Source organism: Micropterus dolomieu, linkage group LG21 (genome assembly GCF_021292245.1).
Source record: "Micropterus dolomieu isolate WLL.071019.BEF.003 ecotype Adirondacks linkage group LG21, ASM2129224v1, whole genome shotgun sequence".
Taxonomy (NCBI): Eukaryota; Metazoa; Chordata; class Actinopteri; order Centrarchiformes; family Centrarchidae; genus Micropterus; species Micropterus dolomieu.
Window position 1 is genome coordinate 16,227,484 of NC_060170.1, and position 22,837 is coordinate 16,250,320.

Consider the following 22,837-nt stretch of genomic DNA (forward strand, 5'->3'; position numbering starts at 1 on the left):
TTCACCTTTAACAGAGCCAGGCTAGCTGTTCCCCAGCATTCGTGCTAAGCTAGCTTCATATAAAACGGTTTTCTCATCTCAAAATGTCAAACTATTCTTTTATTTAAACAAAACTTAATTAAATGTGTCATTCCTGTCACACTGCGTCAATACACACACACTGCGCACGCTTTGTGTACAGTAGTTCAGTTCAGTTCAGTTCACACTAGTGCCAGATTAAAGCTTTGTGGGGATTAAAACTATCTGACCACAAGCCAACTGCACTATAACAGTAAACAGCTCCAGCAGCAGACAGGCAGACAGATTTGTGTCTCTTGGGTATTTCTGGCTGCATGTTAAGTGAATTATCTGAATATTCAGCAGTTTTACTCAGTTTGGTCACTGACCAGCATGAAAACAGACCTAAAGCTCTGAAGCTGCCAGATGCCAACAACTTTTATGAAATCCCCATAATGTGGTTGAACTGCTAGAATAAATTAACCGCAGGTGACCTGTTCGTGACCTGGCTAACAGTCAGCCAGGTGTAAATTACTAATCTGATGTTTAGAAACTAAGTGACTGAAAAAATTAACCCACATCCACTTTTGTTTTGGGGAAACTGCCAAATGGAAATTAAGCGTGTTTTTCTTCAGAAGAAATAATTTTTTAAATGTGACCTGACAGGCGATTTGCTTTCTACTGCTGAAGAAAAGCAAAACGTAGTAAAAGAGCGCCACCTAGTGGCTATACCTGGTTACTGCTGCAGCAACTGTCATTTCCTGCATAAGCACGATTAGATTTTACATAAAACAAAATGTGCTTATAAAATACATGGTGTTGATGAAGATTAACAAGTGATTGTCAACATATGACCGCTTACAAAAAATATTTTTAATGAGTACCATGTCACATTTCAGATTTATGAGTTGTAGCAGTTTTAACAAAGACATTTCACCTCTAAACCTGTCAAGATGGTTTCATTTAAAGGATTATGAAAATTGTCCAATAGCAGATTAGAAAAGGTTTTTACATAAAGACTACATATTTGTGTACCAGAGGTTCAGATCAGAGTATTTCTAGATTGTAGTGTTGCTTTTACTTAAACAATCTGAGTACTTCCACCACTGCCATTTGACACAGAGCAAAATTATTTGACATGTCAGTAGTGCAGGAGTAAATCATTAGTTACACGTGTGCCTTTTCCACCGTGACAAGTTCAAACATCTGCTGTGAAAAAGGCATCTGGTGCTTTTATGCTCAATAAGGCTTTGCTTAATTAAATCCACCACGCCCTCATTTTTATATATTAAAATGCAGGTGTGGTGGATGATTTAAATATATTTAATACCACTAAAAATCTTTGGGTGTCCGAGATTCCTACAGATAAGTTGCATAATAGTGTAACAAACCCCAGCATGACTCTTCATACACAGTCTGATACTTTTAAGTTACTCTCAATAATGATCACAGGGCAAGTACAAAGGGAATAAAGTTGATCTAAAATGCATTTCCCCAGCAGGCCTAAGTGTAGCAGGCAAGTATATCAGGTCATCATTAGCTCGGCTATGGGTTTTACATATGATCAAAGACTATTAGCAGCAGCAACTGAATAAGATGGTCGACTGAGATGTAAAAAAAAAAAAAAAAAAAAAAAAAGATTTCCAAAGAGAAGCACATTGAACTCTTTAGTCTAAAACTAGCTTTTGCCCACAAATGTCACACAACACAAAAGGATGTTGGTAACAACCTGAATCATTTATTTTGGACTGAATCAATGAATACAAAAACATTTGGAGGTTGGCTGACAGTATGAAACCACAGGAATTATTTACAAATGCATTATCTACAAGGAGGAATGGGATACTTGAAATCTGCTTTACCAAAAATGGGCAAAAATAGAGAGAAAGACACAAAAGTGGGGTGACCAAGTGCTGAAATTTACACCGGGGCTGTCTGGACCGCAGCCAGCCGCTCCGAACACAGTCACGAGTCGAAGTACTGACACTTTTATCACATCGCACAGATGGCATCATTCATACGGCTGACTTAATTAAAGTTGACACTAGACCTCCTGCTGTGAGTCGCATTAGACAGGAGGACATCAGAAACGACAGAGTGATCAACGACCACCATGACATCACTTCAGCCCTTTAATCACTCAGGACAAGTCCCAGTCGCCTGCTTTTCTCTATTCTCCCTTTTGGGGCAGATAATAAAAACTTAGGAAGCCTCTTCATCGATCTTCGGTGCCAAGTAGTATTTGACGTGTCCCATATCAGCAATCTTGTACTCCACCACTGTAGAGACAAAAGTAAAGTTAAGGCCACGGTGACGTCTGCAAACAAGAATCCAAATGAAGACTTGAGTCTTTAATAAAAAGGAAGGACAAACTTACCAAGGGGGATATCAGCGGACATGCTGAGGGTTACGGTCTTGGAAAGCGGTGTGGCCTTGGTGAAGAAGTTCAGGTAGTTGAGGGCAAAGATCAGCTGGACGGGTTCATTCATCTCAATAGTGACCTAAAAACGGAAAGTGAAGGGGGACTGTCAAAAACAAGAGCCATGACAACATCAAATATGTCTTTACAAATACATCTTGAATTGTCTCACTACCTGCCGTTAAAACCGTTAACATGTCAAGATTGTACACGTACGACAAAGAAAAGGAACAAATTTTCACTAAGCGAGAAGCTTGAACTAATGAATGATTTGCATTTTGCTCCAAAAATGCATTAAACAATTAACAGTTGCAGATTAATTGGTCCTAGTAAAGCAAAAGCTCTTCATGCTTCTGGGGACAAACAAACATTAAACCAGCAATAAATATTCTTTAGTTTTAATCAGTCACCTATAATTAGAATTAAAAGAACTATAAGCTGACGTTAGCCCACAGATTTATCGTCTGACTCTGCTGTTATTCTGAAGCGCCATCAAACATCAACACCCACCGCCTCGTCCTCTTTGTCTACATTGCTGGTCTGGGACAGCTTGACATTTCCTGTGCCCAGCTCTCCTGTGGCGGAGAACTTGACTCCGTCCTTGGCGCAGGAGATCATGACGGCGTCACCGATCTGGGAAAGGTCACGGCAGATACGGGCAAACTCCCCAGAGGGCATCTTCACCACGCAGCTGTACTCCTGCTCCTGGAGGGACAGACAGTGGCAGAGACGGGGAAAAGTCAGGAACAGTGTGCATGAACAGTATTGTGTTGGACCTAAAAGACAAGGACACGCCACAAATGACTTACTGGAATACCGAGCTGCTCCACATCCAGGTCCATCAATTTCATCTCATAATCTGAGACCTTCTCCTGGTCTGTAAGAGCAAGAAAAGAAGAGCTAAATAAGACATTAATGCTCAATAAGAAATATATAAACAATGCCAGTAACTTAAAGTCAGAAACGTACTGATCGTCTCAAACACAAGTGCGAGTGTGTCTGCATTGTCTTCTGCTCTGAGTGTGATGATGTCTTCGTTTCCTGCACACTTCAGGATCTTTGACATACTGTAAGGAGAACAACATGGAGAAGAAACTGGTCAAAACGGTGTAACGAACTATCAATAAGTGAAAACGAGAGACAGTCCTGGCAGCTGATTTTGTAACGTCAGAAGAATAAAACTCCCAACTTAAATGAAATATTTTTCGACGCACTAAAATGTGATGAACAACTATTTTAAAAAGTTTTAGTTTTAATATCTTTATGGCGATTATTTTCATAATAGGTGTATGAAAATATATAAATGTGAATAAGTTCAAAAGCAGACATGTCCTTAAAACTAGATCTGCAACTATTAGTGGGATAAGCTGTCAACTATTAAATTAATCACCAACTATTTTTATAATCGATTCATTTAATTAATCAGAAAAAATGTTCTGATTTCAGCTTCCTAAATGAATATTTTCTGGTTTCTTTGCTCCTCTGACATTTTTCACAACTTTCTGACACTTTACAGACCAAACAACTAATCAATTAATCGTGAAAGTGATCGACAGATTTATCAATAACAAAAATCATCGTTAGTTGCAGCCCTAATTAAAACCACAGATGTCTGATTTACTATGAGGGGACTAAAAAAAAAAAAAAAAAACAACACACATGTGACATCAGGACCAGTGACTTTTCTGCACTTTTGCTTAAGAAAAGTTACTTAAAACGATCTATATTTAAATCAAAACAGTTGCTGTTTGTTGTCAGTCCTTCATTAGACCCCAATTATATAAAAGGAGGAAAATGGTTATTCATCTGTCATTATACAGCACAAGGTTGTATGACTAAACGAAAATTTGTAGTCCCTTCAAGCTATACTAAGTTTATATTAAAACATGGTAACGAAAAAAATGATAGTTGTTTATATAAACATTTAATACTGATTTATAAACGTGTTGTGCTCATACCTTTGTAAGTAACGTTAGTGCATTAAGGTAAACCAAACCATTATATACGTTGCTAAAACATGCGTTAAGACATAGGAATTAAGTCAAACACATTAAGGGACATTATCGTAGCTGAAAACTTAAATCTTCCAGAGCACCGGTGTTACGTCACAAAGAGGGAGCAGTGAAACGGAAGTGGAAGTTCCCGGGTTCAACTACAAATTCCCGCCAACCTTCCCTTTGCAGAATTTGGCGCTCAAATGACGTCGCTACGTCATCACGGAGTGGCTGTTGTCCCTTCAAACTGCGCCAGATGTGCTTTCAGCACAAAAAAATTAATATAAAAATAAACCTATTTATAAACAACACACATATATGCAGACAGCTGCACGTGAGCAGTAAAGAGTTAACTAAAGTAGTTCAACAGAAAGGCATGCCCGGGCAAAAAGCGCCAAGATGGCCACCCTTTTTCTAAAGTTTATTTATTAAAAACACACGGATACTGACAAAACAATGTTATTTAACTGACAGTTTGAACGTTAACGTTAGACAGACCAAACCGCTAATACTTTTACATTGATTTTAGTATCGGCCAAACTTTGGCACCTCCACCTGTCATTAGTCAGCAGATGCTTCGTTTATCCAAACACCGCAGCCGATTGATTTAATATTCGGCGTGAAATGTGTATTGATAAGTATTAAACATGAAATGTTTTCTAAGAGAGCTGTGTGTAGCGTTTACCCCACCTACTGAGGTTGACTCCCATGGCGAGGTTTCTGTCGCAGCGGTACGAGTCGAAGCCGTCGTGCCGTAGGGTGAGCTGGACCAGGGAGACGTGAGAGGAGTCCATGCTCTGCAGGGAGATCCCGGACGAGCTGACGTCCCAGCAGGCCTCTGTGATCAGGTCCTTCAGAGCCTCCAGCACCTTCTTCAGGATGGATCCCTGGACCAGACGAGCCTCAAACATGGTTGCTGTGGAGATTTAAGCCTGCGTAGATTCAAAGTAAGAGCTCTGGAGTGTCACTCCGTTAAAAAGGAGGCTGTAGTTTGAGTTATTACCGAGTAGGAGAGAGAAAGACTCTTCTAAGAGTTCAGTCTTTGTGTTGTTAGCTAGCAGAAGTGCAGCACGCAGACACCACTCTCACTACAGAGGGAAGGTTTGAGCTGCAAGCGCGCGCTAACGTCCGGTTTTAATGACTCGGCGTCTTTGCGTCATTTCCGTTTCCTTCTCGGTTCTTTTCTACCTCTAGAAGAAGCGGACTCTGATTTCGGCCATATTGGAGAGGGCAAACTGCAAATTGTGGACAACAACACAGAAAACCTAACAATACAGTGAGAAATACTACCGATGGACAAAAGAGTAATAGACAGTGGATTAAAAACCGTAACACAATAAATAAATACAATTATAAATCATAAAAGGACCCAATTCATGTGTTTAAGTTAAACTTAATATGCTATATATATATATATATATAAAATCTACACTCAAAAAAGCAGATACTGGAATAAGATGGGAATCTAACCTTTTTTTGAACAGTTGTCAAAATCCCAAACACTCCTGTCTACATCAGTAAAGTTGAGGTGGAGCAGGTGAACAGTTTCAGGTTCCTGGGATTTAACATCACAGAGAACCTGGCATGGTCATCTCACATCCCCACACTGGTGAAGAAAGCTCAGAAACGCCTGTATTTGTTGAGGAAGCTTAAGAAGGCCAAATTCCCACGCCAAGTTCATGTCAGCTTTTACAGAGGAGCAATAGAAAGCATCCTGACTGGAAACATCACAAACTGGCATAGGATGTGCACGGCCCAGGACCGGAGGGCTCTGCAGCGGGTGATTAAAACTGCCCAGATCATCATTGGTACCCATCTCCCGAGCATCAGTGATATCGGTGAGGTGAGGTGCCTACGCAGAGCCCAAAGGATACTAAAGGACAGTACCCACCCAGCCACAGCCTGTTCACCCTGCTGCCTTCTCAAATTCATACTCCATATTGCTCCACTGAAGATAGTTTATTTCTTTTTACTATTTGTATAATTGCTTTTATATTAATGTATATTGTCTGCTATGTAGCAGAAGGGAGTTACAAACTCAATTTCACTTTACAACAAATAAATCTACCCTTTTCAATGTATCTGTGTTTTTCTTGTGAGGCAAGAACATGTGCAGGCTGATAAGTCAAGACTTTTTCCCTTCCTATCATGGCCCCTGTGATAACCTGTGTAACATGCAAACCTGCACAAAAATAATTCTACGCAAAGAACAGTGACTTTTTAATTTTATTGATCAATAAAGGAGTGCTTGGTTTGACTCACAGCATCGCTAATCACACAACCATGTCCCCTGGTTGTTGCACTCATACAGACACAAAAAGGATGTTTTTTTACTGCCATTTAACCCCTGAGTGTAAACTGATTGAGACCACTTAAGAGCAGGGTCATCTGACACTTGGCGCAGACAGGACGCACGACACAACATCTTAGAAAAGAGCATTCTTGCATTGCAGAAAAGCAATCTGAAGTGTAAAGGAATCTCAGACATGAAACAGGACACATTTTGTATTATGTGTCGTGGCAGGGATTTCATTTATATTTGGACGGTTACAAATTTGTGTTGGGATTGAGTGCAAAGACAGTCGTCTTTTCACACTGGGGGTATCTGTTTAGAGACTATCAGACAGGATGTAGTTTGTTGCCATGGCCAGGATGGGGGCTCCTGTTGGGACGCCGGGGAAAGGACCACTGGACCCAGCGATGTCAATGTGGGAGTACGGCAAAGGTTTGGCAGAATCCACACCATGCTGCGTTGGAAATAACATAATACAAGTTATCATTGCACCTCTTTCATATTATATTTTTCATGCAGAAAAGATAATACGTTATGACAACGTATGAGCACCTTGTCAAGCCCCGAGGCCATGATGAGGAAAGCTGCAGGGGTCTGATGTCCTCGAGGTGTAGCCGAGGACGGCAGGTTGTTGCACTGCAGAATATCCTCGTACTCAGACTTTCCCTTGTGGAACTCGTAGTCCTCTCGTCTGATACTGGACACCTCGAACATGTCACCCAACACGTCTCCAGCTGCATGAGAGAGGACCAAGACCATTCGTTAGCTAGTGATCGCGGAAATAAGGCACTCAAACCACTGAAGTAATTGTACTGGAGATGGTTTGTTGTTTCGTTACATTGGTTCATTGCAATACGTGGTATTGCATTTGTAAGGAAGGATTGAATCCAAGAGCAGGTTGACTCCGTGATAAATGACCTGCTGTCTTTTAACCATCCGTCCATCCATCGTCAACCGCTGATCCTGTGTACAGGGTCGCGGGGGGGCTGGAGCCAATCCCAGCTGACATCGGGCGCAAGGCGGGGTACACCCTGGACAGGTAGCCAGTCCATCGCAGGGCCACACATAGACGAACAACCACTCACGCTCACACCTAAGGACAATTTAGGATCACCAATCAACCTAGTCCGCATGTCTTTGGATGGTGGGAGGAAGCCAGAGCACCCAGGGAAGAACCCACGCGGACACGGGGGCTGTCTTTTATATTTTTTAAAATAATGGTTATATTCAAAGAACTGACCACTTATTAAATAAAAGTACCATAAAACACGTACTAGACGTTTTGACAAATAAACTCAGGTGTCATTTAGACGCCTGGTCTGTTTTTTTATAAAAGTTCTTGAAGCCCACCAGGTCACCTGCTTGAGCTACTTCTGAGCACATACAAATATGTGGACATGCTACACATCGTTAGACTGATTAGATTCTACACAATTAATTCATTAAGTTGATTTTAGAGGAACACTTCAGATTTACTGGTGTGGTAAACAAGAGACACACAAAAAATAAAATGGTTTATATAAGTAATATTCAAACTGGTTGAAATAAACATTTCCAAGTGGCCTTTTATTGTGGCCAGCCTAAGGCACACCTGTGCAATACCCATGCTGTCTGATCAGCATCCTGATATGTCACACCTGTGAGGTGGATGGATTAAAGGAGAAGGCAAAGGAAAAGTGCTCACTAACACAGATTTTGACAGATTTGTGAAATATTTGAGAGAAATAGGCCTTATGTGTGCATAGAGAAAATCTTTGAGTTCAGCTCATGATGAATGGGGGCAAAAACAAAAGTGTTGTGTTTATAATTTTGTTCAGTGTAGTTTTTGTTGAAATAGTTGACAACTAATCGATTAATCGCTGCGGCTGGTTTGTCCTGACCAATAAAACATATTTAGTTTATAAATTAAACAGAAAAGCATGCAACTGTTTGCATTGTGGAAGAAATAACAAATGTTTAATCATCAATTAAACATTTTGTTAAAAACAGAAATACTAAGAAATCTTAGAATAAAAAAACAAAACAATTAATGGATTAAATTATTATTCAGTTCCAGTTCAGATTTAAGCAGCACACATAACTACTTTTTCAGGGACTTTTAACTGCATCTCATGGCTACAGTTGAAAGCCCTCGGAAAACCTAGCAAGTGGTACTAGAATTAAGAATATTTTGTCAAAATCCTGTTGTTTAAAAGTGAACTTCAAATTTATCTGTACTAAATGTCTCACCTTTCTGCCACTGAGCAGCATTGTTGCTGCGGTGGGCCGGTCCGTTATCCATGATGATCTAAGAAGAGAGATTCAGAACTGAACTCAGCGCAAATTTTTCTACTGCAGCAGGTTCATTTTTAATGTTTAAGTAGCACCATCTCTCAGTATTGTCTGTGTTACAGCAGCACTCACAGAGTACTCTGGTCCCATGGCTCTGATGGCGTGACCAGTCAGAGTCGCAATAGTAAACAGTTGAGGAGAAGTCTCACGTACTGCCTGCAGACACAGATGCTGAGATCATGAGAAGGAGAAGGGACAGAAGTGCAGACGAGACATTCAGGTGCACAAATTAGTTAAGAAGTATTAATGACAAGATGTTAGGTCACCTTCTCCTTCATCTCACAGAGCAGGTCGACCATCACCATACGTCCCTCAGCATCTGTGTTTCCCACTCTCACTCTGCGACCCGCACGGGAAACCAGCAGTTCGTCGGCCACGTAGCAGTCTGGGAAAAAAAACACACATTTATTTATTTATTATATAAACACACACACACACACACACATAGTCGCTTGAGGAGGTACTGTAACACAGATCCAACAGAGAAATGTAAAGAGGAACAGTTATGATGGAGGAGAAAAAAATAAATAAATAAAAAGCATATTACACTGACCTGCACCGACACTGTTCCTCACCATGGCCATGGAGCCGATGACCTTCAGATGTTTTGGCTTCAACTTGGCTAAAATCTAGAGAGAGACCGGGGATTAGGTACGGAGCAGTGCTGCAAACTATAAACAAATGAATCAAACTCCCGGTTTCACTTTCCATGTTAATTAACTCATGGGATGAGCAAGTTTGACAAATGGCCCCAACTTTCATCTGGAGGCTTAATAAAGACATGTATGGAGAAAAATAGTCATCTCTTTGCATTCACTACACCTTTTGTTAACCATGACTCAGCAGTTTCCATGTCTGTCACAAGTGCTGACTTAAGTTCAAGTCCTGAGGTGTGGACTCGCAGTAAAATCAAAGTTCATTATTCAGGTTCACCTGGAAGAAGCCGGCCACAGCAGCAGCTCCACACTTGTCTCTGTGCATCCCAGCCATGAAACCACCAGCCTTGATGTCTGCTCCGCCAGTGTCATATGTGATGCCCTGGAAACATCACAAAAGAACCAACCTCGGTTTAATAAGTAGTCAGTCACATGCAGATACAATACAATTGAATGTGTGGCCAATACTGAACCAAATAAAACCAACCGTCCTTTCCCTGATTAATAGATGGGCCACAATTTTCATTATCTGCTCTATTATTAATTTTCCATTTCCCAAGGAGACTTCTTTAAACGTCTAGTTTTACCTACCAACAGTCAAAAACAAAATAAATTTGCTATCATGTAAAACAATCTTCACATTTTAGAAGCTGGAACCACTAAATGTTGTAAGAACGGACTAAACTACTAGGGGTCAAGTGTCTTGCTCAGGGACACATTGGTGGATGTGCCACAGTGGGAATCGAACCCGGGTCTCTAACAACAGATAATACTTTTTTTTTTTAGTTCTGTGTGTGAGGGAATATTTGCAGAGTCACATTTGTCAGATCACCAAACATGCAGCACGTTGACTACAACCGTTCCATATCAGCCTTTCACCAAACTTTAGATTGATAAAACCATTTACAGCTCCAAAAACAATAAGAACAAAAGCCTAATTCACGGTATTCTGTAGCTTGTGCCACATAACTCAAGCGTTTTCAATCTAACAGATGCACCTCAGATCCAGGAGTCAAATATTTACCTCATACATCTTTTTAAATTAAATATTTTAATTCAATATTATATTTTATTGTAGTATGGTAGACATTTCTCTTTTATAATGCCGTGGTTGAATGTCTGGTGATGTTTAGCAAACATTTAATGAATATTTTGGAGCCGTTACATCATGTTTTTTTTCTGAAATGTGTAACGCTTTAAAAATGAAGACTTTGGTTAGTACATGACTTATTATGTTTGGAGTTTGTCTTTATTGTTTTAGTGGACTGAAGTCTGAGAGTCTCTCACCTTTCCCACCAACATGAGCGTCGTTTGGACCGGCCCCTCTCCACAGTACTGCAGCTTGATCACTCTGGCCTGGTGACGAGGTACACCTGTATGTAGGAGGAAACCATGAATATTATGTGTCCAAACGTATTTTTAAAAAACAACATTTAAACACTTAAGTCATAAAAACAAAATGTTCTCCTACTGTTGGCACAGCGGTTGACTGCAGCTAGACAGGGGTACTCTTTCTCCAGAACCTTCAGGTCGCTCACCACTTCGACCTAGGAGGTTAACAAACACACGTTCTTTTGTTTGGGGCTATTGAACAACTGTCCTTAACTGTGACTAATATTGTTTGTAAACATTTTCCAGATTCTTAGATGACAGATCACTATCTCCTAACAATCAAAATAAATAAGACCATCATGCTATGCTGTTTGCACACGTGGTATTAATATTGCTCTCTACCTGCACAGGGCTGTCCTTGAAGAGCTCCTGGACGTAATCAGCCACACGGGGAGAAGCCATACGTTCAGGGTCCGAGCCTCCAATGTCACGACATGCCAGTCTGAGGACGGGAAACAGGACGAGGGATGGTGAACAAATGAACAACACAACCTGAGGAAATCTTAACAGGGAATGACGTGAAGAAGTTGACCCACCTCCCGCTCTCCAGAGCATTGGCTAGCTCCACCAGTCTCTTTCCCTCCGCCTCCTGCGCTGCCCACAGACCCAGAACACACACCTTGAAGTCGGTGGGCTTTAGGTTCACCTCCCGCACTTCCAGGGGCTTTTAAGGAGGGAGGCATATACATTTTCTTTTAAAAGTTTGCATGTTCAGACGAAGTATCTTAAATCTGGATACACGCAGATACAGCTAAGACAGACTAGAGTTCACACAAGGCATTACAAGGCCGATCTTCCACACCACACGCCACATCTATTAGCTAAGCAGTACTTCACACTAAACTTTAGTTAGTGGAGTTTCCTTTTAAAACTGTCCACTTGCAGTTGGAGCATCCAGGACACGCTGAGTATGAAAAGAGTGTCTTCCCTCACCATGTAGAGAGCATGAAGGGCGCCGAGCGCAGCCACCAGAGTGTTGTTCTTATAGTCCTTATGTGGAGGGCAGACCAGCAGCGGGCGCTGCATGCCTGCTTTCAAGGCCCTGAAAAAGACACAGATGAGCAAGACAGCAAAGAAACCTGGAGGTAAACCACAAACATGAGACACTGGGGTGGGGGGTGTGGTGGTGGTGGTGGGTCAGCTTCCATGAACTGACCTTTTGATGCCGTTGACTGCTGCATCGTTGAAACGCCTGATGTCATCGTAGTCGCGGTTTACTGGGCCGGTGGAGGCAAACACAAGGCGGTTACCAGGAAGACCAGGGACCTTCAGGACCACCACCTCCTCCCCAAGACCGCTGTCCACCTACAGGGAGAGTAGAAAGGGAAAAGTGACACCAGGAAACATTATCACTAAAGAACACATAACACCATCTAGAGAGAATAAAAACTTCACCCTCCATCTTTGTGTACAGTGTTAGCAGGAAGGCTGATGCTGTCAGATCCTTCAGTGACCTGGTGCCCAATCCTTTTGATAACAATCCCTTTAAATGAAGCAGTGTCTGCTTTAGACCTGTTGTCATTGTTGGTACAGCATACGGCCAACCCAGGCCTGAAGAGGTGAAATTATTCACTAATTCCCCCAGCATATAAACAGGAATGTCTGAGAAAGGAAATTATATATTATATTAATGCAGCATAAATTATATTTCCTGCTTTCTGACCCTGTTAACTGTCTCAAGTGTTGACGGAGTCGCATCTGATCGATCCCCATATTGCATAAATATAAAAGCACTTCGACTTAATTTAAGCTCCTATCGCACACACACTGCTTTTTTGACTGAAAATCGCTCTTTTTGTGCGACTTGTAATAACTTGACAATGTAGATGTTTTACGCATCATGTAACCCTAACCGAACCATTTATGATGAATCACTACAGTCCGACAACATTTCCTGCAAATGTACAAATTTTAACTAAGAAAAGGCACGATTATTTTGGCCAATATTGAGATCACGATTATTTAAACAGGCTTACTTATTGACTTGCACACATTTATTGAACTTTCAAAATGAAATGATTTTTAAAATTATATATGCATTACCCCGTGAAATAAGAAATAGGAATCCAACATCACTAACTTCAAAACGTATCTTAGAGGCAATAGGATGACAACATAATGCTAAAATTCAACTGTAGTGTTCTGTAGGGAGATGCAGTGACTTGGGTGTAAGAAAAATATAAAAAAATAAATAATTTAAGCTAAAGGTCCACTAGCTGATACATATTTATGCAGTGTAAAGTGCTGTAGGCTTAAGCTAATAATGTTGACCAACAGGTTATAGCAGGTCTACACCCTGGCTCGAGCTGAATACACATGCCACAGCCTTTCGCAGAGGCCAAAGGAGGGGTGGGAGATAGAAATCCAGCACACTCCTTTCCTAACAGAAAAAAAACACGAGGGCATCAGTGTGACAGAAATACGACATGATTGTTTATAAATTTATCTCAGTTATCTCGTTTTCATAATCGTTGGAAGCCAAAATCAAAAATAAAAGTCCTGCTAAAATGTATTGTTTTTTACAGTCCCACCCATTAGGCTACTCGCAGCAATCTGCATGGTGTGAAACAGACAAAGAAAGATCAGGTGAGAAAACCAGATGTTTTTATGGTTTGTGAAAGACTGGCTGCAGGTGGTAGATGAACAGAGGCTTACAGAGCTGTAGTCCTGCAGTGGAGCTTTCAGACTCTCGAGCTCCGAGGGCAGCGTGTCGTGGCTCTGGGTCACCAACACGACGCCATCAAAACTAAGAAGAAAAGACAACACCATCATCTAACGCAGCTTCAGTCTGTTAAGGAGCACAAAATAACTCCCCAACACCCAGCTAGAGACAAAGCATTTCTTCCCAATACTCACTTCTGGTTCTTGAGGTCAGTGGTCCATTCAACAGGCTGGACGCTGGGCAGAGAAACACACACAGATAATGGAGTTATTTCCAGCTTTGTCTGACACGGATAAGATATCTCAGAGTGATGCAATTAAGACTCCTGTGTCAGGTTTTATAATGCAGGTTAATGATAACCGTGTGGGTCAAAGTGTGGAAGCCTGCAAGACCTTTGAGATCTGCTTTAATGTCAGCTGTTAAAAACATGAGACAGGTTCATTTCATGTCTCACTGCAGTGAAATCAAAACTTTGTATCAAGTGTGCACTTTATAGGAAGCAATCGCCACAGTTTTCATCTAATGATGAGGCTATATTACTGTTAACTTCAGATTATGTTACCAGTTTTACACTTGTCAGACATTTCTGGCATCATATGACACTTCCATAGAGTATAGAGAAGTGTAACTTAGCCTGAAAGTAAAACGTAAGCAAAAATGATGACGGGATCTTTAAGTGGAACCTGAACCCAGAAAATATCAAACCTCTCTTGAAACATGAGAGGGTCAGATTTATGAGCTGTGAATGAATAACCAAACTATCACAGACACATTAAGTTACTAAATTAAACCAACTGAGAGAAACATATTATATCGCTGGGGAGGGGGCAAAGTGTCACATTCCACAAAACATTTGCTCAGCTGATTGTTTCGTGAACAAAGAGCACGCGGAGGACAGCTGCACGTTAGAGAACCGTCGAATCAAAACGCAAACCAGGCAGGTTAATCCGTTAATCTCACCTGGTGCACATGTTGGTCGTCGTCCTCCTCCTCCGGTGTCTTCGGGGTGAAAGAGTCAGCTGATAGCCGGTGACCACGGTTCCTTCCCCTCAGTGCTCTGGTTAGTCACGTGATCACCATGAACTTGCACTCGTGCTGCCTTCGCGGGCTTCTCGTAGCTCGTAATTACGACCATCCAAGTCGTAAAATGCTGCTTATCTTTAGTAGCGTTTAGTGGTATTATAATGTCAGTTGGTAATTATGTCAACTGATGTGAACTAGTTACCGTTTGGTTCCAGTTTAAGCTGTTAAAGTTTAGGAGTGTTTTTTTTAAAAGGAGACAGGGCAAATTACATTTGTCCGCGAAAGTTGCTAAATTCCCACTGTACCTAAAGACACATTCACGGATACAGTAGGGATTTGTAGTTTCCAGGACTGATTCAATAAACGCGAAAAGCAGCATTAAGATGATTATGACCAATGTAGCAATTATAGCTTGGCATGATAACATAAGCATGGCTACACTCAGTCGTTAGCTTCGTTTGAGCATTTTGTCTCGCTTTTGACAAGGCTGACCTCATAGACTACAAACTCTTACCGGAAGTAGTTATAGGTAGTGTTTTCTGTGCAGAGCAGTGGAGGTTCGTATTGACTAAAACTAGTAGAAAGGGCGACAAATACGTAGTAGCTGTCCTGGTTATTCGGTAGCAGGTTACGGTGTCACGTTTCTCCTTAAAATGGCATTTTATCTAAGATAAAAGCTAAACTTCAAAGCTACAGATCGAGCTGCAGGTAGGCAGATGCTACGCTGCTGCAGCTGTCTTGCTTTTCTTATCGTGGTTATGATTTACACCTCAATTATGAAGTGTTAGCAGGCAATGATCATTGTACCTTGTGTGAGACATAACTTGTACTTTCCTCCTTTCGACATTTTGTTCTCACTTAAGTATTTAAGAGTTTCAGACTTTTGCTTTGGACAGTAACAGTCAGATAACTTGATAGATTTCATAGGGAAGCTTGGGAAATTTGAGAAAATTTAACAAACAAGCATTTTTTTTTTTATAGAAAAAAATACCAGAATTACACTTTTCTTTGCATTATAAGCAAATTTTCACCAGCCTCTCGCAAAGGCCAGTTTGGTACAAAGACATGATGAGGTTTTGTCATTTCACAGCAGGACAAGGTCTGAAACTATGTCCATAAATTGATTAGTCGACATAACGGTTATCTTTTTTTTGATGATTGATTACTGATTTATCAAAGAAAAATGCCAAAACTTCTCAGGGCTCCAGCATCTTAAATGTGAGGATTTGCTGCTTTGCACTTTTTCATTTACTATCTTGGGGTTTGGGACTTTTGTTGGACAAAACTTGTGGTCTGAAGCTGTCCCCTTGACCTTTAGGAAACTTTAATGGGTACCATTTTATGACATCTAGCAGACAAATTATTAACTGAAAAAAATATTAATAAATGTGGGTTTTGATTTGTGTAGCTGCTGCAATCTACACTGAAAAAAATTAAATGCAGTACTTGTTTTTGCCCCCAATCATTATAAGCTGAACTCAAAGATTTAACGTACAATGTACACAAAAGGCCTATTTCTCAGAGTGTCTTATATTTAGAAAGAAATACTTGTCTTGTTAGATTTCCCTTTTCTCTTGTCTGTCACCAGTCATCTTGTTTTCCTTCCTCTTCTCACATTTCACTTCTTTTGTCCTCCACAGATGAGACTCCCTTTTCGCTCCTTTCGCATATTCAGGAGTTTACTCTCTCAAAGGCCAACCACAAACCCGCAGAGGCGGCGAGGCCTGAGCAGTGCAGCGATGCGCCTGGTGCAGTTTCATCGCCATGGAGGTGGCATCAGAGTGGGAGTGGAGCAAGGCGAGGGGCTCGGCGTGGTGGATTTGAAGGCGTATGACCCCACCATGCCCTCGACAATGAGAGAGCTGTTGGAGCTGGGAGACAAGGGTCTGGAGTGTGCACAGAGGTATCAAACACATCCAGTTATATTTTTAGTACATATCTTCGTCCTGTTTAGATTCTACAGTAGTTCCTCCTTCTTCATCCTCATCGGTCATCTTCCCCAATTTAGCATGTCTTCCTCTTTTTCCTCCTCAACTTGATCTCCTGAATAAATCATCTTCAAGGTTTCCATAATCCTCTTAAATCATCATCTTTTACCAAAATAAATGTAATCTAAAATCAACAACCTTCTTGTGTAATCTTTCATCATCTTCCTAAATGATCGTCTTCTTGATCATCTTGAATCATGACCACCTTTTTACATCAACCTTTTTGCTTGTTAAATCACCTTCATAATCCTCTTCCTCACTCAACTAAATCATCTTGTTCCTTTTTCCTTTCTTAATGATCATCTTCCTGAATGGACTTTTAGATGAGCACCCATTCTCCCATCATCCTCTTTGTTTATATCTTCCTCAACATCATCTTCTTCCTCTTCAGTCAACTTCATCGCTAACTCCTCCTCCTCCTCCTCAGAGCCTTGTCGTCCAGTCAGTGTGTGGTGGAGCGATCGGACATCCAGCTGCTGTCACCTGTGTTGGCACCGGAGAAGGTGGTGTGTGTGGGTTTGAACTACAGGGACCACTGCCTGGAGCAGAACGCCCCGATCCCCAAAGAACCGATCATCTTCAGCAAATTCCCCAGCGCCATCACCGGGCCATATGATGACATCCATCTGCCTTCAGAGAGCCAGGTGAGAGCGAGCACGCAAACTTAAGTTATGTGTCACTTCTCAAAAAAAAGAGGGGGACAAAGTGCTTTACAGGAAGAAAAAAAAAAAGTAAAAGTTATAGAATCAAGAAAAAGCTTAAAACATATGGGTTTTCAGATGCTGTTTAAAGATGTGCACTGATGTGGGAGGTTGTTTCAGGGTCAAGAAGCAACAAAAGCAAAAGTACAATCACCTATAGCTTTCAACCTTGACCTCAGAGCAGCCAGAAGTCCCTGCTCTGAAGATCTGAGGCTCCTTCCAGTGGTCTGAGGCCACAACAGCTCATTTAGGTAAAACAGTGCTCGTCAGTCTTCACTTTGATTAATAAAATAATGAACTTGATGATCCTAAATTGTTTTTACTTGAACATATAGGTTTATTACAACCCAAATCTGTCGACAGAGACGATATTGGTACAGCATGCACACAGGTGTGCCAAAAAAAGGGAGCCTGCAAACTCTGAAACGTTCATCTCATCTGTAGCTCTGGACATGTTGGCACCTCCTAACAAAGTATGGCTAATCTGAAGGGCACTGAGGCATCTTAGGTCAAAATGTCAAGCACAATAGTAGACTTTCATCTACCCAGAAAATTTCCTCCCCATGGATGAAGTAGGTAGGTGGATAAATTTGGTTGCAGGTGAGTTATGGTGCAGAACAGTATCTGGGAAATGCAAACAATCTGTGTCACAGTTAAGTTGTAGAAAATGTTGAGACTTGAGCATAGATTTTAGTTAAATTCTTCATCTCCAGGAGATGAGGGTTATTTTAACTGTCTCTCAAGCACTTGATATTATTATTTTTATCTTGAAAGAAAAGTCAAGATGAATTTATTCATGAATACAGAGTGAACATACTTGTTTTTATAGTGTCATGTTTTTGCAGTGAATGGACACACAATCCACATCCTTTACAGTTAATACAAAGAGGAAATGATACGTGTGGTGCTCGAATGCCAATTAAATGGCACCATCAAATTAAATAAATTCAATACTTTTTAGTTGTTTTCTAAGAACTTTGTGGAGTTGTCTCATCAACATTTAAAAATATATTTACATTTTTTGAAAGTGTGAGCAGCATCTTCATTTCCTTGTGGGACAGTGTGCATCAACTGAACACTCAGATCTAAATTTTAAAAATGCATACTGGCTGATTTAAGTGTACTTAAATACATAGTAATACCTGCTAAGATTTAGTGTAATTTTTGATGCTGTATTTGCTTCATCTTGGTCTTTTGTCTGACTGAAGGAGGTGGACTGGGAGGTGGAGCTGGCCTTTGTGATTGGACGAAGAGGAAAACACATCAAGGTGAGCATCACAACATCACCTATGATGGCCATGACGCTTTGATGAAGCATCTATTCTGACTCCATTTCCACTCCTCTTGTTCAGGAGGAAGATGCTCTCTCCTACGTGGCTGGGTTCACTGTGGCCAATGATATCACCGCACGTGACTGGCAGATGCGCAACGGGAAGCAGTGGCTGCTGGGAAAAACGTTTGACAGCTTCTGTCCTCTCGGCCCTGCATTAGTAACCACCGATGCTGTGGCAGGTGAGAGGGAACGAGAAGCCACAGCAGGGAGAGCAAAACAGAAAGCAGAATTAAAGATGCACGTCAGGAACAAGCTGTAGTTCTGTTAACAGTGTGGTTCCATTGGCTGAGTGGGGCTTTATGATAAATAAATGTCAGTCAAAATAGATTTCTGTGGTTAAACATTCCTGATGATCATGTTTACGGCACGACCTCCAGTAAATTGATCTGCAGTCTCTGCTTGATGAGGTTCACAATGACTCAAAAAAATAAAATGATTTTGTTTTTGAAAATGTTTTACTTAGACCTGTGAACAGATCTAACTGTCTAACTAGAGCTATGTTAGTCATAAGCTGCCATGTTCAAAGAAGATATTTAAGTGACTTCATGTTTGACAGGAACTCAAGCTAACAAATATCACATATTTGTCCTACAGAACATGGCTTGATAAGACAAATAAGTTAATCGATACTATAGGATTAATCCTAGCACTGTTAGATTAGGAAAGATTATTTAGCAGTATTAATATCAAGGAGTTATATCACTCTCGCTAGGTTTATTAATATAATAATGGCTACTTTTAATTTACTATTGAGTATTTTCTGCAGTGTTTACAAAATTAAATTTAAGTTTTTAAATTTTTTTTTCCGTTTTAATACCACAAATAACCCAATTTAATAATAGAATGACAGAAAACCAGTAGGGAATGTAAGTTTACTATAGTCTCTGGGTATGACAGTTCTGACTGAAACTCCACAACTAAACAATCCAATGTTAAAATCAGTCTCACATATATAAATGCATAACGTCTCCCAACAGCCCACAAAAAAAACCAACACATGAAATTGAAGTATATTTAGGTCTTCTTAGGCCTTTTTTTGATGGAAGTGAATCGAATGCAGAAACCCTGTATTTTCCATTAATCAACACAACTGAGTGTGCTTTAGTCTAGTTAAAGTTTAAGTCAACGGTGCTGTTTTAATTTTTTATCATCCCCCTCCAGATCCTCACAACCTGGGCATCCGCTGCCTTGTTAATGGAGACACAGTCCAGAACAGCAACACTGATCAGATGATCTTCAAGACGGAGGTGCTGGTCGCCTGGGTCTCAAAGTAAGTCCACTATTTCTGCTCATGGTGATGCTGTCTTTGTTTCACAGAGATGTTGCGTGTTTCAAACTCACAAAAAAATTTCAGAATATGTACAGAACTTTTAAACTGTTCTGCTTCAGTGACTCAAGATGAGTGCGCAGAGCTTTCATTTTTAGAATTATGCAAACCAACTCGACTCACAAATTAATCCACAAAAGGAGCACCGTGCGAGCAAATGGCCTCCGTGTATCACGTACTCGAAGCTGAAATTACATGATTCAGCTAAAACCTATCCACCACGGCTGAAACCCTTTTGCCCCAAAGCACCTGGAGCGCTCTTGGATGGAAAAGCCTCCCTCTCCCTCCCTCCCTCCTGCTGCCAACAATGCCTGTCTTTCCAATAAGGGCACATCTCACAGAATCTGTAAATACATTTGGATCGTTTGGGGAAGTTATTGTTTTGCATTCCCTTGCCTAATCTAAATGAGTACAAAAATTATATGAACATGAGAAAGAATTCCTAATTTTCCACAGTCAATAGCAAGTCATGGTAAAGTTGATGTTACAGTCTAGCACATGCTCTTCCTGCTCCTGAATCTGGGCCTCCACTCTCTGTGTGTTTCCTCCGGTCAGGTTTGTGACATTGACTCCAGGAGATGTGTTCCTGACGGGCACTCCTCCAGGCGTGGGTGTGTTCAAAAAGCCACCCATCTTTCTCAAGGTAATAACAATCTACAAATGTTGAGGTAGTCTGCACAAGTTCTGCACAACAACTGCAGCTTTACTTTCACTTTATCCAACTTAAAGGCTGCATAATATAATATACATACAGTGCCGAGTTAAAAGGGACTGGCTAATTCATAACAGTATTTGAATACATATCCGGGGAGTGGTTGTATTTAAAAGGAGTAAATGTGTTTTCTTTCAGAAAGGAGACGTGGTGGAGTGCCAGATTGACCAGATAGGGTCTATAATCAACAAAATGGTCTAAACCCCGAGACAACCTGCTGAAAACACCAACAATCCATGAAAGATTATGAGCTGGTAATAAACTGCATGTCTGATCGACGACGAATTTACTAAAAGTCTCTCACATTTTTTTTTCTCAGTGTGAAAATCAGCTGGAAATGTGTAAAGAATATGACTCATGATAAATGTTACTACAATAATTGAGAGGAAGGAAAACACGGTATTTTTACAACATGAAACTGTATAATTACGTGTCCCAACATGGTGTTTTTGCAGCTCGACCTCAGATATTGAGTCATCAGTCATCATTGTAAAAATATCCCCATCAGCAGCCACCCACTCATGTTACAGAGCAGGAACTGTGAACCTCCTGACTTTTTGTTTTTTTCATAGAAAAATTAAAACAATTTCTAAATACGTTTGATATTCTGAATGATCAATTGTATATAAACTTTTTCTACTAACGTCACTTTCTCATAAAATGTAAGCAGATTTCCAGTGATAGGAAGAAATAAATAATATAAAATATGCTGTCTTCAATATTTGTCCCTTACATCACCTGGCAGTAAGTTCTTCATAATTACTGCGATCTGGGCTTTGATTCATGTACCTGCTCGCTTCATTTTCTTTTTTGCTGAAATCACTGAAGGTCATTTCTTTTTTCTGACAGACGCAGCTTTAGAGAAATCCCCGGCCTAAATGGACCCATTTACATATTGCAGTAGTGTGATGAGGTGACATGCTGTACCTGGGAATTATGTTTCACCACTGAGTCACTAAATGTGTGAAATGATTAAAAATTCAGCATTACATTAATTTGGCTGATTATTTTGTCTAAAGCAGCTTGTCGGTTCTGCCACCTTCTAGCTTCAGCCCCTTCATGAAGGTTATATTCAGTTTGTTGAAACCGTTTCAGAGGTGTTGATTATTTTGAAGGATGTGGGGTTTGTAGTTCTGCTGAACTACATCGTGCGTATACTGAGAGGTGTTTATATTTAGTCTACTGTCGTTGATATAAACATAAGAAGCACTTTTCACTAACACAAAACAACTAAATCTACATTCTCCAAAATGCTCCTAAGCTTCATGAAGGAGTATTTACTGCAGGACTGATGTATTAGACTGCATTAGTTTTAAATGGGTGTGATCTTAAGCAGTGCCATAGTACTTGTATACAGTATAGACAAATATTTAGTATACGAGAAATCAATAAACAACGGTTTTATACTCAGGAAATTATCTATGCTTGTGCTGGATGTTCAATCTGCAACTTTAAAATGCCAATTGATGCCAATTACTGTTGAAGACCAAGCAAAATGTTTTCCAAAACCGTAACTATTACGTTTTGTATTATAAGTATTTCTGGAGCTGTTTCACCCTCATCCACAGTTAGTACTAGGTTTTTTTCCCCAGGTCTTGCCCTTCCTGTTTGTAGTGTATTGTGGGAGAATAGTGTACTTCAACAACACACTCAAAAATCATTAATATAATGACTTAATACACATACTCAATACCTGCTCAGAATTAGTGTGCGGTAATTGTGTAGTATGGATTTAAGCAAGACATGTGTGAAAAGTATTGCGGCTTTAATAGGAAACTCGGATCAACACCGGGTGGCAGTAGAGTTTCACGGTCGATGGGAGCTGGTGAAATGCAGATGTGATTTGTGGTGGAGTTCAAATGAAGAAAAAAAAACCCTGACACACTGACTGATCAAGCAGACGGTCGTAAACTCCAAAATATTAGTGCCTGCCAGAAAAAGCTCAACGTCCTGATCAAAGCGAGGCATCGATTTGACTCTGCTTCTCGGTGTCAAGAGGTTGAACAGAC

General features: G+C 40.5%; 3 protein-coding genes across 4 annotated transcripts; 1 reads left to right on the forward strand and 2 right to left on the reverse strand.

Moving 5' to 3' along the window:
* Positions 1-1,713: 1,713 nt before the first annotated feature.
* pcna (proliferating cell nuclear antigen) lies at positions 1,714-5,513 on the reverse strand. Its single transcript, XM_046035870.1, has 6 exons — positions 5,101-5,513; positions 3,386-3,483; positions 3,226-3,293; positions 2,927-3,121; positions 2,375-2,498; positions 1,714-2,276 (listed from the first exon to the last, which is right to left on the reverse strand). The coding sequence occupies exons 1-6, from the start codon at positions 5,319-5,321 to the stop codon at positions 2,200-2,202; spliced, it is 783 nt and encodes a 260-aa protein (XP_045891826.1). The 5' UTR covers positions 5,322-5,513; the 3' UTR covers positions 1,714-2,199.
* A 1,105-nt stretch (positions 5,514-6,618) lies between these two features.
* Positions 6,619-14,822, reverse strand: zgc:152830 (uncharacterized protein LOC767682 homolog). The gene is made up of 16 exons (XM_046034724.1): positions 14,705-14,822; positions 13,939-13,980; positions 13,738-13,828; positions 12,239-12,387; positions 12,016-12,124; positions 11,619-11,746; positions 11,425-11,524; positions 11,162-11,237; positions 10,978-11,063; positions 9,968-10,072; positions 9,588-9,663; positions 9,301-9,419; positions 9,107-9,190; positions 8,933-8,990; positions 7,256-7,437; positions 6,619-7,157 (listed from the first exon to the last, which is right to left on the reverse strand). The coding sequence occupies exons 1-16, from the start codon at positions 14,713-14,715 to the stop codon at positions 7,020-7,022; spliced, it is 1,554 nt and encodes a 517-aa protein (XP_045890680.1). The 5' UTR covers positions 14,716-14,822; the 3' UTR covers positions 6,619-7,019.
* Positions 14,823-15,184: 362 nt separating this feature from the next.
* Positions 15,185-21,823, forward strand: fahd2a (fumarylacetoacetate hydrolase domain containing 2A). Of its 2 annotated transcripts, XR_006822452.1 has the most exons (9): positions 15,185-15,475; positions 16,408-16,670; positions 17,183-17,399; positions 18,665-18,724; positions 18,809-18,968; positions 19,951-20,059; positions 20,672-20,759; positions 20,967-21,082; positions 21,678-21,823. XR_006822452.1 is itself a non-coding variant. In XM_046034725.1 (8 exons), exons 2-8 carry the CDS (start codon positions 16,408-16,410, stop codon positions 21,027-21,029), a joined length of 960 nt encoding a protein of 319 aa, XP_045890681.1. In that variant the 5' UTR covers positions 15,185-15,475; the 3' UTR covers positions 21,030-21,535. The 2 variants fall into 2 exon arrangements, 1 of the variants encoding a protein (XP_045890681.1); XM_046034725.1 differs by lacking the exon at positions 21,678-21,823 and having other exon boundaries at positions 20,967-21,535.
* The last annotated feature ends 1,014 nt before the right edge of the window (positions 21,824-22,837 follow it).

What these genes read in the sequence shown, in the direction of transcription:
- pcna (XM_046035870.1), bottom strand. Translation starts at nt 5,321, where the DNA reads ATGTTTGAGGCTCGTCTGGTCCAGGGATCCATCCTGAAGAAGGTGCTG. An exon ending in ATGGGAGTCAACCTCAGTAG is followed by an intron (nt 3,484 to 5,100) that starts GTGGGGTAAACG and finishes TTCTCCTTACAG; the next exon opens with TATGTCAAAGATCCTGAAGT. An exon ending in TAGACAAAGAGGACGAGGCG is followed by an intron (nt 2,499 to 2,926) that starts GTGGGTGTTGAT and finishes TTCCGTTTTTAG; the next exon opens with GTCACTATTGAGATGAATGA.
- zgc:152830 (XM_046034724.1), bottom strand. An exon ending in CACTGCAGGACTACAGCTCT is followed by an intron (nt 12,388 to 13,737) that starts GTAAGCCTCTGT and finishes CTCTCCCTGTAG; the next exon opens with GTGGACAGCGGTCTTGGGGA. An exon ending in TGCTGCTCAGTGGCAGAAAG is followed by an intron (nt 7,438 to 8,932) that starts GTGAGACATTTA and finishes TCTCTCATGCAG; the next exon opens with CTGGAGACGTGTTGGGTGAC.
- fahd2a (XM_046034725.1), top strand. Translation starts at nt 16,408, where the DNA reads ATGAGACTCCCTTTTCGCTCCTTTCGCATATTCAGGAGTTTACTCTCT. An exon ending in ATCTGCCTTCAGAGAGCCAG is followed by an intron (nt 17,400 to 18,664) that starts GTGAGAGCGAGC and finishes GTCTGACTGAAG; the next exon opens with GAGGTGGACTGGGAGGTGGA. An exon ending in GAAGAGGAAAACACATCAAG is followed by an intron (nt 18,725 to 18,808) that starts GTGAGCATCACA and finishes CCTCTTGTTCAG; the next exon opens with GAGGAAGATGCTCTCTCCTA.